The sequence below is a fragment of the Ipomoea triloba genome, chromosome 3 (genome assembly GCF_003576645.1).
Source record: "Ipomoea triloba cultivar NCNSP0323 chromosome 3, ASM357664v1".
Taxonomy (NCBI): domain Eukaryota; kingdom Viridiplantae; phylum Streptophyta; class Magnoliopsida; order Solanales; family Convolvulaceae; genus Ipomoea; species Ipomoea triloba.
The window spans coordinates 21,254,651-21,272,420 of NC_044918.1; the positions used below are offsets into that span (position 1 = coordinate 21,254,651).

Sequence of the window (17,770 nt, forward strand, 5' to 3'; positions counted from 1 at the left end):
AAAAACCCCCCCCCCCCCCCAACCAAAAAAAAAAACTAAATCTAAAGCTAAATCATAAATAATACTCAACTTTCACATTCAGTATAATTAATTAAGTAAATTTAAATGCAATTAACTTTCACATTCAGTATAATTAATGATAATATTAGGCGCACTTAATATTATTTATCGATGTACTTTATATTGTTGTTAAGTGAACTCTAAAGGAAAATAATAACTAACTCTAAAGTGAACTATTTCTGAATCAAATTTAAAAAGCAAAATCATAAATTTAAAAAGCAAAATCATTATAAAAAAAACCATAAATTGTAAAAGGTGGTGAATTTCACTACACCTATACCTATCACGGTATGCACTCTATAGTGTTATTACTTGAACTTAAAGTTCAAGTTATTTAAAAAAAATGTCACCAAATTTTTACCTAATATCTCCATGTTTTAAAGCCGTTAAATATTTTCAGATGAACGACTCTGATTGATTCTTAGTTCTCACTTGGGTGTGCGTTATTATTTGATCCACACACACATATAATGTTATTGTTCTTTTTATTTTATTTTAATTTCTTTTTGGACCTCTTTCATATACATATAGTTTGAGAAGGTGAAGGCACAAGAGATGGGATTGCAACAAGTGAAAGTTGAGAGTGAGGAAGAAATAAATGAGGAAAGAGTGGTGAGGACATTGAGGAGAGGGTTGAGGTTTTACTCTACCATCCAAGCTGATGATGGCCATTGGCCTGGTGACTATGGTGGTCCTTTATTTCTTTTACCTTGTTTGGTAATAACCCTTATTAGTTTCCTACTCACATCTCTTTAATAAATTTTTAATTTTATAACTTCAAAAGAAAAAAAACACATGTTGTATGGATCCACATCAATATTCGATCTATCCACAATTCTTAATTTTACATAAATTTATGTCTAGAAATCCTAATTTTAGATAAATTATATTTTCAATTACGTATACACTTACTTGAATTATGAAAAACTTTTAATTTTTAATTAGTAATAAAGTTTAAATAATTCACAAGTAAATCCATGAACTAGTCACATGAGCAAACTCATCCCACATGCATCCACAACCCTGCATGCAACCAATAAAAATGAATTCATTCATTCTTTGGCTATAAAAGAATTTCTACTTTGATTTTAGTTTTCAATTTTAATTTGTTCTATTTTTAGTTATCAATTTTTTTTTTAAAAATCAACTTTTAACTCAAAATGTTCAAAATATTCTTTATTTGTAAAATGTAATTATTTATACAACTTCATCCTACGGCATTTGAGGTCATTTTGCTTATTTTGAACATTAAAAAAAATGGAAAACATTTTTTAAGTTTAAAGAACTAAAATAAAATTGAAATAAATCAAAATAGAGGACAAATCTAAAAAAGTCAAAATGCCACTATACTTAAGTGATAAAAATATAATATAATAAACACAATTTTAAAAAAAATAGAAGAGTTTTTATATAGTAAGATGAGCACCGAAAAGACCATATTCTTCACATTTAATTTATAGGTTATAGGCTTATCAGTGATCGGGGAACTAAATGCAATTTTGCAAGAGGAGCACCAAAAGGAAATCCTCCGCTACATATATAATCATCAGGTAAATAATAAAATTAATTAGTATCTCAGTATTTTTCTTTTATAAAAAATTACATTTTTTGGGGTAAAATTACCAATAACTAATTAGGAAATAAATATTTTGATTTTGGAGTATAATTAATTCAGTAAAATTTCATAATTATATGCAGAATGTAGATGGAGGGTGGGGATTACATATAGAAGGACACAGCACCATGTTCGGTACTGCCCTCAATTATGTGACCTTGAGAATTCTTGGAGAAGAAAAGGATGGTGGAAATGGTGCCATGAAGGAAGCAAGAAAATGGATACTTGATCATGGTGGTGCTACTTTTATTCCCTCGTGGGGAAAAATGTGGCTCTCGGTAGCTCTTTTTTAACTTTCATTTTTATCATTGATACGTAAATATTTTTAAAATTTGACTTCACCTTACAAAAACAAGTTTAACTAAGATTTTATTCTCGATCTTTAACCTCATGCATACAATCCTAAAGAAAAAGAATAATAAAATAAATTAAAAATTTTTATGCAAATAATTAATTACGACAATCACACTTTGCGTCCCTGAATTGTTCCACTTTTAAAATTTTAGTACATATTTCTCAATCTGAGCAAATCTAGCCCTTTAGTTGTCTATTTTACAAGGGAAAAGGGTCAAATAGGCCCTCGAACTTTAGTTGGAAAGTCAATTAGCTCCTTCAACTTTTTAAAGATGCAATTACACCCTTCAACAATTAGTTTTGAGGCAATGAAGTCCAAAAATCAATTTATGACCTGCTATTACAGGTTAAAAAAATTCCGGCGAAAAAGTGACCGACGACCGGCGAAACGGTCGCCGGTCACCGAAAGGAGACGAGAAGGTGGTTCACCTTCTCGCCGGAGAAGGTGAACCAGTCCACTGGTTCGCCGAGAGAAGGCGAACCAGTCCACTAGTTCACCTTCTCCGGCGAGAAGGGGAACCAGTGACTGGTTCGCCTTCTCGCTGGAGAAAGGCGACCCAGATCTGGGCCGCCTTTCTCCAGCGAGAAGGGAACCAGTCGTTCCCCTTCTCACCGGAAGGTGAACCAGTGGACTGGTTCACCCTCGCCTTCTCCGGCGAAAAGGCGGCCAGTGGTTCCCCTTCTCGCCGGAGAAAGGCGAACCAGTGGTCACTGGTTCACCTTCTCCGGCGAGAAGGTGAACCACCTTCTCGTCTCCTTTCGGTGACCGGCGACCGTTTCGCCGGTCGCCGATCACTTTTTCGCCGGAATTTTTTTTAACCTGTAATAGCAGGTCATAAATTGGTTTTTGGGCTTCATTGCCTCAAAACTAATTGTTGAAGGGTGTAATTGCATCTTTAAAAAGTTGAGGGTGCTAATTGACTTTCCAACTAAAGTTCGAGGGCCTATTTGATCCTTTTCACGTTATACAATGCTAGAGGACTGAATGTACAATATGGTGAGAGACTGCATTTATTTAAATTGACAAATAAGGGACTAAAATTTTAAAAAGGAAAATAATTTAGAAACTAAAAGTTTGATATTTACTAATTAATTTGATATCTATTTTAATTTATACATAATAATGGTTGGTGAACAAAGTCTACTTTACTTCTCACTACCAGACATAGGGTTACTTTTGCAGTTTCCCTATCAAAAAACCAAAAGTGTCATTAATGTGTTGTGTTGCTGACTTGTTTTATTTATTTATTTTTCGTTTGTTTCCTAAAACGAACTCAACCAAAATTGGAATAAGTTTTTAAGACTTCGTTTTTTCATAAAATAAGTTGATTTTAGTTTTGAATAAAAGATTATCATTTGATTTGTATCTTATATCCTTTTAATTTTTTTTACATGTTGTATTTACTACTTAATATTCAAACTAAGTATATTCTTTATTCATTTTTTACATTTTAAAACTAACTTTTGTATTTGATAATATTTTGCCAAAAACCTTGTGGTCCAGTGGCGCCAAGTTGCTCTCTTATATGGGATTGAGTCTCAGTAGAGGCGATATTGACCCCTTAATTGGGTTGGCCCACTGCGAACATGAATTCCTCGTATGGTACGAGTTTAATGGTGCCCCAACAACTCGTGGTATAATCGAAAAAAAAATTTATCTTACATAAAAGGAGACTGATATGTAATTAATATACTTTCAAATTAGCAAACTTGAGTGAAATTTTTTTGTATTTTATGCACCAATGAAAGAATCACTTTGTCACTGATATGCATATAAACGGTATCAATAAGTAATCTAATTAAATAAGTTAATAATTGTATTATTTAATCATTTACTATTAAATATTTATTTTTATATGTTATGGAGAATTATGGAATATATATTCTTTATTTTTTTAAAAATATATAATGAGCAACAATGCAATTGTTAGGTACTTGGCGTATATGAATGGAGCGGTAACAATCCTGTTCCCCCAGAACTATGGCTTCTTCCATACATTCTTCCCATACATCCAGGTTCTATATACACTCTCAAACTTTCTCTTTTTCGTTTTTTTTTTTTTTTCTTTTTCCACTTTTATCTCAGGCTAGCTAGTGCAAAACTCTAAATTTGGAATCAAAATTCACAAAATATTAATTAAATATATGTACTGCATTTGACATTTACAATTTTATATCATATATATGTGATGGATTACACTTGTGTGAAACTGTCTCACAGATCTTTATTCGTGAGACGGGACATGTCGGGTCGGGTTAGGTCGATATGCAAATGTAATACTTATATTGGTAAATGTAATACTAAATCAGGAATAAATTGTTTGTTACTTATAAGAAAAAATGTAATACTTTTATATTTTGATGTAAAAGTATTACTTTTTCATCAAAAGTATTATATTTTTTCTTATAAATAATATAACGTTGCAGGAAAATGTAATACTTTTCATTTAAAATTCATCTATTTTCACATTAGTACCTAATACTCATAATTAATTAATATGTAATCCATGCATATATATACTAAAGAACAAAAGATGCCAGGTCGCATGTGGTGTCACTGTCGGATGGTATATTTACCAATGTCATATTTATATGGAAAGAGATTTGTGGGCCCAATTAATTCCACCATTTTATCACTGAGGAGGGAGCTTTACAATCATGATTACCACCAAATTGATTGGGACTTGGCAAGAAACCAATGTGCTAAGGTTTGTTTTATTGTTTAAATCCTTGTTTTGTAGCATAAACTTACTTGAATTTCATCTTTAATATGATGGTGTTGGATTTGATGCTTCTTCTTATATTTTATATTTTAATTTTTTATACCTGGAATCATTTATTAAATAACAATTATATTTTCATTCAAATGCATGACAAATATACAAATTACATTTCACTTTATAATATTTCTAGATGTATAGCACAACTATAGCGTAAAATTAAGCACACATAAAGCACATTATATTGTTCTTATTAAACTTTGATTTTTCTACTTAGAAATTTCTGCAATTGAAATGATCTATTGCACGAATAGCAATTCATCTAAATAGACTTGCAAAGAATAATTAGAGTAGTTTATTGCTTCAATTGAAAAATTAAAATTATAACCCAAGAAGCTAAGTAAGGGTCTAGTAAGAGCATGGTGATTGTAACGATTTACTACTCTACTCATAGAAATTTTTAATGTGACATAAATGTGATTATTAAAGTAGTTTATTGCTCTAAGTGTAGAAATTTTGACGGGATGAGTAAGGATATAGTTAGAATGGTTCCATTAGTACAATCCAGCCGCTTCAATCTTATTGTTGGCACCCTAGCTCAATTTTACTCCTTTACCAAATAAATGAATATAAAAATGCACAAGAATTGATGCCTCCAACTACAAGTAATATGACATAGTCACAAGCAATAAAAATCCTGATGGAACGCATTGTGTAATTAAGTGATATAATTTTATAATTTAATTGTCAACTAATCACAATACATTGTGTTAGGTAGAATAACTATCATTACGAAGGATATATGAATCATTTTTCACCAATCAGACCATCATAGACTATTCTTAATTACTCCGTGACTACTAACAACAGTGACCATTTTGAGGAAATAATCAATCCATCAAACCACACCCAATTATTAAAGCAATTGAGAGTTACAAATAGCATATATATACATCTGCAATGTTTTGCAGGAAGATTTATACTATCCTCACCCAGCAATACAAGACATTGTGTGGTATTGTCTGCACAACATAATTGAGCCTCTTCTAAATAAATGGCCATTCAATAATCTGAGGAAAAAGGCACTCACCCATGTAATGGACCACATTCAGCATGAAGATGAAACCACTAACTATGTTTGCATTGGGCCTGTCAACAAGGTAATCCATTATATTGCTTCTTATTATACATTGCAAATTAATTGTATTGGTTGCTATATGGAAATTGGAATGGAATCAAATACTTAGTAATGGTATGAGTTTTGGTGAAAGTATTTTGTATGTTTGGTAGTTAGGTGAACTTGGAATGATTATCAATATTACTAGTTTTATACGCGCATTGCGCGAATGCGTTAATGCCCAATGTTTATATTTAAATAAATATTTGAAAGTATATCAATGCAAGATTATATAGGAGAAGTTTATACATGGTAATTGAATGTCGAATTTGTTTATTTAAATATCTAACTCAAAGTATATGAATCCAAGATAATATAGAAAATTCATTATAATTATTACTAAAATAAATGTTTGCAACCTTGTAAAATCGATAGTCTAAATATTTGGTCTAAAAATGATAGTCTAAATAAATACTACTTTTAATTTGAATTTTTCTAAGTGTTCTTAATTCTCTTTTGAGTAACATTGTTTTTTTTATGAAAATTGAGTAACATTGTTATTGTCTTCATCTTTACTATTTGTTCTCTTCATTTTTGTTGGTAGTGTGTTAGTTGCAATTCGGTTATTGTTGGTATCATAGATGACAATGTCATGCAATGAGATTATGATATAGGAGCTATGGACTTTCCTTTAGGTATTCTGCTTGGGGTTCATTTGGTTCAAAGATATTAAAATGTAGTTTTTCGCTTTAATTTGATGGGTAATGGGTTATTTGAGTACTTTCATTGTCAACAAATCCCCCAAGTAGTTAATATGATTGGTTTCAAACTATTCTTTTTTATTTTTTTTCATGGTATTAAAGAAATACATATGTATCATTTTTTGGTGTAACTACTAATTTATTTAATTCAATAAGAGTAAAATAGAGTGATTCTGTTTCAATTTGTTGGGTTATTTGAGTACTCTCTTTGTCAACCAATCCCCAAATAGTTAAAGAATCTTTGCATGAGAGAAAATAAAGACACTATAACTAATGAAATTATTTCTCTTATTTAATTTAATTTTTTGGTAATGAATAATTTCTTCAAATAAAGGTATTGTAGACACATAATTCTAAATTAAAAAAATACATATGTATCATTTTTTGTTGTAGCTACTAATTTATTTAATTTAATAAACTAAAATAGAGTGAGAAACTTAATTATCCCAAATTTGATTGAGATGAGGTTCGAACCTAAGACCTTTCTTATAGAAATTAATGTGTAAGTTAAAAGTCAACCGAATATTAACGGAGAAGAGAATATTTAACGGAAAACTTAACAGATAATCATAAAAGTAAGGTTAAATTAGGTAATCTCTATTAATAATATTAATCTGAATTATCTTAACCATCTATTTGATTAAATAATTCATCTGAACCATCCATTTGATTAAATAATTTGACCGCCATTTTTTATACCCATTTTAGGCCTAACTCTCTTTGGCCCTTATTAGTATAGTAGATATTGATGTTTTATTATGTATGACCCTATAATGGGAATAAACTGTCTTAAAAATACAAAAACAAAAAATCAAAACAAGTGATCCTAATATAATGACATCTAAAGCATCAATATGAACAAAAAAATCAAAACAAAAATCTAAAAGCACTAATTCGAACTTAAAAATCATATTACCAATATGATGGAATGATATCTTTTTTTAATTAGGGAATGAGATTTTTGATTGAATGAGTAATCAAATCACATAGTTGTGTTTTAAAAAATTGTCAACCAAATACTAACTATGATTTTGATTCTCATCCCTAGTGTGTAAATCCATGAGCCAAACACACCCTAAATTATAGGTTGTATCTATTTTCCTTTCTTTAACTCAATAATAATTTATAAAACTAAAAATTAAAATTAAAATGCAGGTCTTAAACATGATTTGTCGTTGGATAGAGGACCCAAACTCATTTGCAGTCAAACTTCACCTCTCGAGAATTAAGGATTATCTTTGGCTAGCTGAAGATGGCATGAAAATGACGGTAATTATTATGTGTGTTTCTAAATAAATTCAATTTTTATTAAAGCTGTGCTTAATTAATTATGATCTGAATATCTTTTTTTTTTTAATATGTGTAACTGTAGTGGTCAAATAACTATATACTCCTTATTAAATTTGAATCTGAGACAAGTTAAATAACAATTTTTTAATCACATTCACATAGAATGCACAATTTTTTTTTTAAAAAAAATATATAAGTAAAAAAAAAAAAAATTCTCTTCACCTATTGAAGTTTATATCATATCTTTAAAATGACTCCATGACTCGAAATTTTATTCTTTACTTTAGCCAATTATACATATTCAATTACCATTATACCCCTAAACTTTTCTCTGTAATTTTAAGAGATATTTGTTATTTAATTATATGAAAACTTTTATGGTGCTTGCTATCAAGCATACAGATGTAGCACATTTTACTGGGTATTATTGACATTAGTATTGACAGTACTCAGTACAATCTGTTAGGTGACAACACTTTTCGTCTTTTGTGTTGGATTTAAGTGCAACATTTGTTATTAATTTGAATTAGCTAGTGTATTTATTGTTATTGACATAAAAAAAAAAAAAAAAAAAAAAAAACAATGATCTAAAACAGGGATATAACGGATCGCAATTGTGGGATGTTGATCTTGCCGTTCAAGCAATTCTAGCAACCAATCTTTCTGATGAGTATGGCTCAATGCTTAAAAAAGCACACTTCTTCATCAATGTCTCACAGGTTTCATTTTTCATTTTTTCTTTTGCTCCACAACTTTCACTTCTATTTTTCAGTAACACATGTTTTTTTTTTTTTCTTTATAAATAATTTATAGGACTCACTAAACATGATGGCTATTCAAATTTTGTTTTGTAGATTAAGGAAGATAGTGGTATCAACCTCAGCTCCTGGTATAGGGATAGTATTAAAGGTGGATGGACCTTCTCCACACCAGACCATGGCTGGCCTGTTTCTGATTGCACTGCAGAAGCCCTAAAGGCCAGTTTCTAAATTCCCCTCAAAACTTGAATAATAATAATAATAATAATAATAATAATAATAATAATAATAATAATAATAATAATAATAATAATAATAATAATAATAATAATAAATAAATAAATAAATAAATAAATAAATACATAAATAAAGGAAGGAAGGAAGAGTATAATAACCATCCCAAACATTGCAAATTTAGTCAAAATTTTTAATTTTTGTAATTTATACCAACTTTTTGTAATCTTATTTTTGTTTAATAAGAGAGATTTTTGTCTTATTTTTGAAATTTGTACGTCAATTTTAAACACCTTCATTGTAACATTACTTTTTGTTTAGTCTTGAATTGGAAAATGCTACAATATCTCACATGTCCATCTGCACGTCCAACCACTTACACAACTTATTAAAAATTATAAATATATTTACATTACTTTTTTTAATTTAAAAATACTATATTTTTACATGTGTAATGTTATATACCCCTCCTAAAAACTTCCATCCCTATTTCCACTCCTGATGTTGCATCATCTAATTGGATTATTATTTATTTTTTAAGTAAAAGTGTGTGAGGTCATCTAATTATGACACCCAATTAATATAAACCATATCATAGGGAAAATATTAGGAAAATTTTATAAGGGGTGAATAACTTTTTCCTTTTTAGATTCAGTTTACATACCTTTCATCTTAAATATAATGTATATAAATGATTTATTGAGAGTGATTAACTTGGATTGAGTTCAGGCAGCACTAATGTTGTCAAGAATGCCAGATGATGTTGTTGGAGAAGCAATAGAACCTAGTAGGTTATATGATGCTGTCGATTTGATTCTCTCCCTACAGGTATACATAATACATTAATTGAGTTTAATTCTTGATCTAAAATTAACAGATTGATTAATACCTCATTATGCATTTGTTCGTTTATTATTATTATTATTATTATTATTATTATTATTATTATTATTATTATTGTGCAGAACAACAATGGAGGTTTTGCAACATATGAGCTCACGAGATCTTATCAATGGCTAGAAGTACCTAAGACAACAAAATCTTAAATGCATTTAATTTTATCAATTAAGTTAACGTAGTACGTATTTCTTAATTAGCTCATGCATGCATGTTCCTCCTAATTGCAGATGCTTAATCCATCCGAATCACTTGGAAAAGTCATCCTTGATTATCCGTAAGATCAAATCATTCACCATATAGTATTAATTAAATAATATTTAAAGTAGTTACTCATCAATCAGGCCATACTCAATTTAATTAGTCTAGAACTAGACCTTGTGGTCAAGCGGCATCCGGTGTACACTCCCATGTGGAAGGGAGTGGGTGCGAACCTTAGTGGAGGCATCTGTTCACTCTTTGTGCTTCAGTAGATTGAGAAAGTAGCTATGAACAGACACTACATTGTAACCGAGTCAGTAGAACTCAAAATATATATATATATATATAATTCTAGACTTAACACTGGTCAAGTATAGCCCTACCTATGGCACCACTAATTGTATTATTGTCATTGGACTTTTTTTTTTCTTTTTTTAATGTACCATTAGTGATTTAGTCGGATTGTTAAATTTAATTGACAATATATAGATAGATTAAAGAAAATCCTTAAATAGCATTGTCAGTACTTGAGAATTAGTGATTGATAACTAAATACAATTGTACAACTATGAAATTATATTTAAATTCATAAGGAAAGAATTGTCTTACATCTGCAGGTGTGTGGAGTGCACCACTTCAGCAATCATAGGACTAAAATATTTCACAAAATTGCATCCTGGCTACCGAAGGAAAGAAATAGAAGCATGCATTAACAAGGCTCTCACTTTCCTACTAACCGTCCAACTCCCTGATGGCTCATGGTTTGTAATTGTATACAAATATATATCTAATAAAATTTTGAATTTCTAGATAAATAATGATAAGTTATATACTTAAAAAAGGATTAACAGAGTGTTTGGTAGACTGTAGTTGTACAACTATATATACCCTAATTCTTAGTGGAGTACAATTATATTATTTTGTTGGAAAGAATTGCAACTCTTACTTTATTCTTACCATATTCTTTTTCCACGGAATTACAATTCCTCCCCTAATTCTTCACTTCCTTCCAACCAAACTCCATGTAAAAGGTATTAATTAGTGATTATTATTATTATTATTATTATAACTCACTTTTCCCTAAAATAAAATTGAAATTTGTAATAACTTATTTTAATGGAAGGTATGGAACTTGGGGAGTATGCTACACTTATGGGACATGGTTTGGCATAAGAGGTTTGGTTGCTGGAGGGAACACATATGAGACTTGCCATGGCATTAGGAAAGCTTGTGATTTTCTACTTTCTAAGCAACTTCCTTCCGGTGGTTGGGGAGAAAGCTATCTTTCATGCCAGGACAAGGTAATGTCTTTTTTTTTTCCTTTAAATATTTATTTATATTATTATTTTATGATTAAAAAGGTTTTGGTGCCTTCCATTTCGGTTACACCACAGTCAAAAGAAATAGGAAGAATAATTTTAAAATAAATTATTTTTTCCATTTCATTTTTTGAGGCACAAGAATAGGATATTAAAAAGTTTTCTCACTATAGTTATTCTTTTGAACGATAGCAACCTCATTAGAGGTTTTTGTGGAGTTTTTACACATTTGGAAGAGAAAATGACTACGGTGGAAGAGAGAGAATAGAAGAAAGAAAAACAAAAAAGAATTACAAGAATACAAATTGTTTCTCTTTCAAATTTTTTTGGGCCCCACAATTAAAAAAATTAAAAACATAACTTTTCCTGGAATGCATTTTACCCACCAAGCTTGCGCAACCCTCTAGGAATGTTAATACTCTTTTGTTAATACCTCTTTTTATCCTTTCCTTTTTTTTTCTCCCTCTTTTTCTCTCTCCCTCTCATTCCCATGCGGTCAAACAAAAAAAAAAACTAACAAAAGCTAGCCTGAGCTATTGGTGATGTTCTAAGCATGTATAAGTATAATACAATTCAATTATAATATTAATAAGTCAACCAACACATTACAATAATTAACAATTTCACCTCAAATAACCATTGATCTAATTAGTAGAGCTAATTAAGGTAACTTTGACATGGTTTTGAGCACCTTTAAAATTAATTTTACATGAGTATTTTGATCTCTCTACATAAAATTGATTCTACAACCCACTTATTTTATATGCTGATTTTTTTTTGTATTGTTAATACATCTCCTTTTTTTACTTTATTATTTTATAATTAGTTTTTACAAGAGTGTTATTTAATTTGTTTCTTCTTAATTATTTTACATAAATATGCTATTGGAATAGGTATATACAAATATTGAAGGCAACAAATGGCACATTGTGAACACTGCATGGGTTTTGATGGCTCTTATTCATGCTGGTCAGGTAATTAATTTTAATTTGTAAATAAAAGCCGGAGATAAAGATTTTTATAAATGATCACTAATGTTTTATTTACAAATATTCCAATTTCTCTTTTTATTTATATTAGTAAACATGATATCTTTTAGTTATTACAAACTTTTATGTAAAAATATATTGAACACAAAATAATTTACTTTCATATTTTGTCCCACAACTATTAGGTCATTTTTATATTGATCTGAAGATTTTCTTTCTACATTTGGTATATTGTTTGTTGCATTTGGTTCTTTAATTGTAACTCAACCGCTACAAATAGCACTTTTCTCCATCAATTATCCCTGAGTGGCTATTTTTAATTAAACTCATTAACTATTCAAGGTATCCATAATCTTTAAAAATGAGGGTTTGTTTGTTTGTTTGTTTTTTTTTCTAGAATATCAGTTAAATCTCATAATGTCATTATTCTTTTAACTTCAATTTAGTATACAAAATAGACAAGATAGTTTTTCTCAATTCTCGTTTTTGGACATGTAATTAGAATTTGAAAGCGAGAATTAGGATAACTTATCTTATTTATTTTGTATGTTGGGTTAAATACGAACATTGACATTGAATGATCTAGCTAATATTTCTATTTTAAGTTGGGTTAATTAGAGTTTTGGATGCCAACCGTAAATAGCTAATGGATTTAGGTAAAAACATTCACTTTGAGAATAACTAAATTATCATTTTCCCAAAAATAATTATAATGCATCATATTTACCATTTGCAATCATTAATGTTTCTCTCCAAAAGTGTCCAGGTTTTCAAATTGGCTAAAGTACAGTGGAAATATAATGCATACTAACTATTTTCAACCAGAAGTTTGGCCAAAATTGAAGGATTAAATGTGACAAAAAATTAAAAATTATGCATTATTAAATGAGGTAAAAATAATACTTAGGGATCTTATGTTACAAAGATGTAATAATTGTGGGACAAAAAATCAAAATAACTAACACAAAATCTATTTATGAGATTAATTAATGCATAAAAATCAATTATGGTTAGTATACACTGTGTACATTTTTTTACCAGTTTTGTTTATTGATGTAAGGCCAAGAGAGATCCTACCCCACTCCACCAAGCAGCTAAAGTGTTAATCAATTCCCAAATGGAAAATGGAGATTTTCCCCAACAGGTGATTTTTTTTTTATTTTTTTTATTTTTTATTTTTTGCATTTTCTGCATCTATCTTAATAATTCTTGATATTTCTTGGAGTTGAGTATGATGTGTATATTATAATGGAGCTTGTATATGACAGAATATTCTGGGATCATTTAACAATAACGGCATGATAAGCTGCTCTTCCTACAGAAACATTTATCCCATATGGGCCCTTGGAACATATCTAAATCAAGTATTGCTGCCACCAAAAACATAATTATGTATTTATTTAGTACCCAATAAAGGTCTAAAATGTGTGTGCAGTGTGTAATAACTATAATGTTTGTGCTTTGAATGCCTTATCCACATAATGTAAATAGATTAAATAATGTGAAATTTGACTTTGTATTTTGTTCCGATTGTTGCGATTGTGTCCACATTATTTTTTACTAATGGCAGTATTAGTATGGAACTCATACTTTGGAGTAAGTCTAGCATGATGAATAGACTTATAAGAGATTTTGATATTCTTTTACAAGTTTAAATGTGAGCTTGGCCTTGGCTCAGCCCACAACTATAAAAATAAAAACAATTTTAATTTTTTCTTCATTTTTTTAGTTTAGAGTTATTACATTTATCAATGCACAATTAAATTATCAGTTGAGTTGATCTCTACTAAACAATACAAATCTTTCTCCTGTTCACAACCCAAAGAATTTAAAAATAATATTTTTCTTCAAAAGTTATTACATTATATTAATATCTGTTCTAATGTCACTTGAATCACCTTATTTGGACACTCCTAGCTCAAGATATGCTTAAATTAACGAACTGTCGCCGAAGTGCCCTGAAAATTACAGCTTTTGCTATCTTCCACAATTGCAACCACAATTAGTCCTTATGCCTATCTTTTGTCAAAATAAGTTATTCTAAGCATGTCATAGACTCAAAAGACTCCAATTATAGCACAATATGACTCTCGAATACCCCACAAAAGGTAGCATCTTTGGCACTTATCAACCCCTCATTGACTCCTCGCCTAGAGGATATCCACTTACCGAGTGACATGGCTGACCTTGCGTAGGTCCCTTCAGAGACCTAGATTAGACTTCCTTTATGCTTAGGCCGAGTGCCCACTCAACGCCCCCTGCCAAGCCCTCGTTGAGGCCCCCTTGCCGAGCCCTTACTCGGGGGGCACATCGCTTCATGGTCCCAAGCCTGAAGCTTGGGCTCTACTTGGAGGTCGAACCTCCTGCCATAGACTATATAAGTGTTTTTTTTGTTTGTGAGTAGTAAACTAGTTCTTTGGTCAAGGATTCTTCCGTCGAGTGACAAATGATGTCAGACCCCGCGCCTCCCTTAGGGTGGTAGCCCTCCGACTTGGGTCATTTGACCTCGGGCTATTAGGCTCTTCTGTCGAGCAATAGGAAAGGACATGCCTCGTGTTGACCTTAGGGTGGTAGCCCTCCGACCCAGCCACCCAGGTCATTTGACCTCGGGCCATTAGACTCTTTCGTCGGGCAATAAGTCAGGATGGGCCTCGTATTGACCTTAAGGTATGGCTAGAAAGGTTAGGCGGGAGCCTCCAAGGATTACTTCCCACCTCTCCGTATGAGTAGTGAAAATGAGATTTATGGCGAAATTTTGACTACTTTATTAAAGTAAAGTATACGGACCACCTTACAAGAATAGATTACTGATAATACTTCAACAAATGCTCGTTGTTCTAAACTCTCGCTACCGTCTTTCCTTTTGGGGCTTGAGTTTTTAGCTGCCTAGACGGACCACGACTGCTATTATGTACGAACTTTGCCACTTTTTCGTGAATTTACCCCCTAGCCTAGGGCTAGCTTGCTTCACGTTGTCGGAGTAGATAATCACCCACTTCGAAATAGCAGGGTCGGGATAGCTTATCATAGTAGGCTTTTGCTTGCCATTGGTAATTCTCGGTGCGTATCATGACAGCCTCCCTATTCTCGTTCACCAGGTGGAAGTCGGGCCAATGGTGCTTCTCGTTGAGGTCGGGGTCGTACTCTTCTACCTGGTGGGAGCCTATGGCCACCAGGGGCTCGGCCTCGAAACCATAAGATAGTGAGAAGGGGGTTTCGCCTGTGGTCCGCTGGGGGTGGTGTAGTATGCCCAGAGGATGGCGTCTAATAGTTTTGATGAACTAAATTGTAATTTTTATTAGTCCCCTTATTTTATTTTTGAGTCTATAATATAATCTCGAAAGTCCAAGAACAAGTAAAAAACGTACGTATTTATTGGGAAAATAAATATATTCAGTGAAATGATAGTTATTAATGTTATGCTATGAGAGTTATCAAAAGATATATTGGTGTAATGGATAAGCAATAAGCATTATCAAAAAGCTAGAGGTTATGGGTTTAAAACTCAAGTTTAACATTTTATTTTAAGCTAAGAGGAGGATGAGGATGACTCGTGAAGGTAAGGAGGATGACCAGATGACCAACAGGATGAGGCAGAATTGGTGATATTATTCAATTTGGAGAAGGAGCACTGGTTAAAGCATTCAGCATAAATAATAAGGTCTAGTGTTCAAATCGACCTTGTGGTTAGTTTAAGGAGAGGATGACCAACTATACATGACCAACAATTTTGAAGGAATTTTTGAAAGCAAAATTCGAAATCGAAAATTAAATTTTTGGTTCATAAATTCGAACCAAAATGAAATTTTTTTAAGACAAAATTCGAAACCAAAAATTCAATTTTTGGTCAATAAATTCAAACTAAAAATTTATTTTTGGAGCAAAACAATTTGAATTAAGCTAAAGGCGATATATTTGGAGCTGACTGTGATTTTTGAAGAAATTATTTCATGCTCAAGCAAGAATCATCAGGATAAAATTATTTGAGAGATCAATTTAACATATCAGATCAAGGAAATACAAAGTCAAGTGCTCACACTTGAAAAGTCAAAATTAGTGACTACAAATCTTTAAAAATTCAAGTTAGATCTTATGAACACTTTTTGGACGAATAGGTTTCTTCCAAAAAGAGATATCACAGAGGCAATTTTCAAATTGGTCTGGCAAAGGGCATCGAGAGTTGCAGATCAAATTGACAAATTTGATCAAGATTTGAATGGACGATCAAGATTGAAAGATCTACAATGAGCATATAGCTTTTTCAGGCTATAAATACCCATTCAGACTTGAAGACAAGCACCTCATGAGAATCAGCAAGAAATAAATTCTTGAAAGTGCAAGTATTTACCTTTATTCGAAAGATTTCAAGTCTGAGAGAGAAAAAAATATTTTCTTGTAAAACCAAAATCTACTGAATATAGAAAAACGGAGAGTAACTAGTGAGGCTTATGAAAACCCTGGTTGAGTGTAGCTTTGTGCGATACACTCGTTGTGAGAGAGTATAGCTTTGTGCGAGATACTCGGGAATTAAGTGTAGCTTTGTGCGAGACACTCGGAGGAGCTAAGTGTAGCTTTGTGCGAGACACTTAGTTGGTGTAGGAGTATAGCTTTGTGCGAGATACTCAGAATTGAGTGTAACTTTGTACGAGACACTCGGGGTTGTAGAAGTGCTGGGTTGGCATTATTCACCATTGTATTTGGGTGATTGAAAATAGTGAATTCCCTCCTTAACTGGAGTGAAAGGAGAATAGTGGACTAGGAGGATAACACCACCTCTGAACCACTATAAATCTCTCATTCTCTCTTTTTATTTTACTTGCATCATAATTATTCTTGCATGATTATTACGGACTAACCCATTTACTGATTTGAATTTATAGATTTGGGTTTCATTTATTACGTGTGCATGCAAAGTTCTTCAACATATATTTTATTATAAATCATTCTAGCATAGTGTATGTACTGAGCATTCCATTTTCCAATACCCATTTACTATTCATCCTTATAGTAAAGAATTCCTCCTGAGTCTTCCAACCCATTTACTATTCACATTTCATTCTCTAGAATTCTCATTTGGGTCTGTTATTTCACACGTCCGCATGTAAGCTAGATTTTATATATTTTATATTTGAGCTATTTCAAGTATATCTAACGTATCGCATGTGATATATCTCTTCGTAATTGCTCAGATTTAATTATTGCACTTTGCGTATCAATATTTCGTTGCAAATCGTAAGTTGGTTATTTTTTTTTATGCTTGTTACTTAGAGTTGAAATTACCAAAGTGTTATAATTTTAGAAATTGTGAAAAGGTCTATTCACCCCCCCCCCCCCCCCCCCCCCCCCCCCCCCCCCCCCCCCCCCCCCCCCCCCCCCCCCCCCCCCCCCCCCCCCCCCCCCCCCCCCCCCCCCCCCCCCCCCCCCCCCCCCCCCCCCCCCCCCCCCCCCCCCCCCC

General features: G+C 31.7%; 1 protein-coding gene across 3 annotated transcripts in view; it reads left to right on the forward strand.

Moving 5' to 3' along the window:
• LOC116013828 (cycloartenol synthase-like) overlaps positions 1–13,842 on the forward strand; it is an 18,548-nt gene extending 4,706 nt beyond the window's left edge. For 2 of the 3 annotated variants that reach the window (XM_031253770.1, XM_031253771.1), the window contains 17 exons: positions 592–777; positions 1,521–1,610; positions 1,759–1,953; positions 3,961–4,045; positions 4,571–4,737; positions 5,721–5,909; positions 7,783–7,896; positions 8,514–8,636; positions 8,772–8,894; positions 9,639–9,737; positions 9,875–9,931; positions 10,037–10,083; positions 10,625–10,768; positions 11,131–11,308; positions 12,220–12,300; positions 13,376–13,459; positions 13,584–13,842. In XM_031253770.1, coding sequence (XP_031109630.1) covers positions 592–777; positions 1,521–1,610; positions 1,759–1,953; positions 3,961–4,045; positions 4,571–4,737; positions 5,721–5,909; positions 7,783–7,896; positions 8,514–8,636; positions 8,772–8,894; positions 9,639–9,737; positions 9,875–9,931; positions 10,037–10,083; positions 10,625–10,768; positions 11,131–11,308; positions 12,220–12,300; positions 13,376–13,459; positions 13,584–13,703 — 2,082 coding nt within the window. In that variant the 3' untranslated portion in view covers positions 13,704–13,842. Of the gene's footprint in view, positions 1–591; positions 778–1,520; positions 1,611–1,758; positions 1,954–3,960; positions 4,046–4,570; positions 4,738–5,720; positions 5,910–7,782; positions 7,897–8,513; positions 8,637–8,771; positions 8,895–9,638; positions 9,738–9,874; positions 9,932–10,036; positions 10,084–10,624; positions 10,769–11,130; positions 11,309–12,219; positions 12,301–13,375; positions 13,460–13,583 lie in introns of those variants that run through there. The other variant, XM_031253773.1, reaches the window with a different exon arrangement.
• Positions 13,843–17,770: the final 3,928 nt, after the last annotated feature.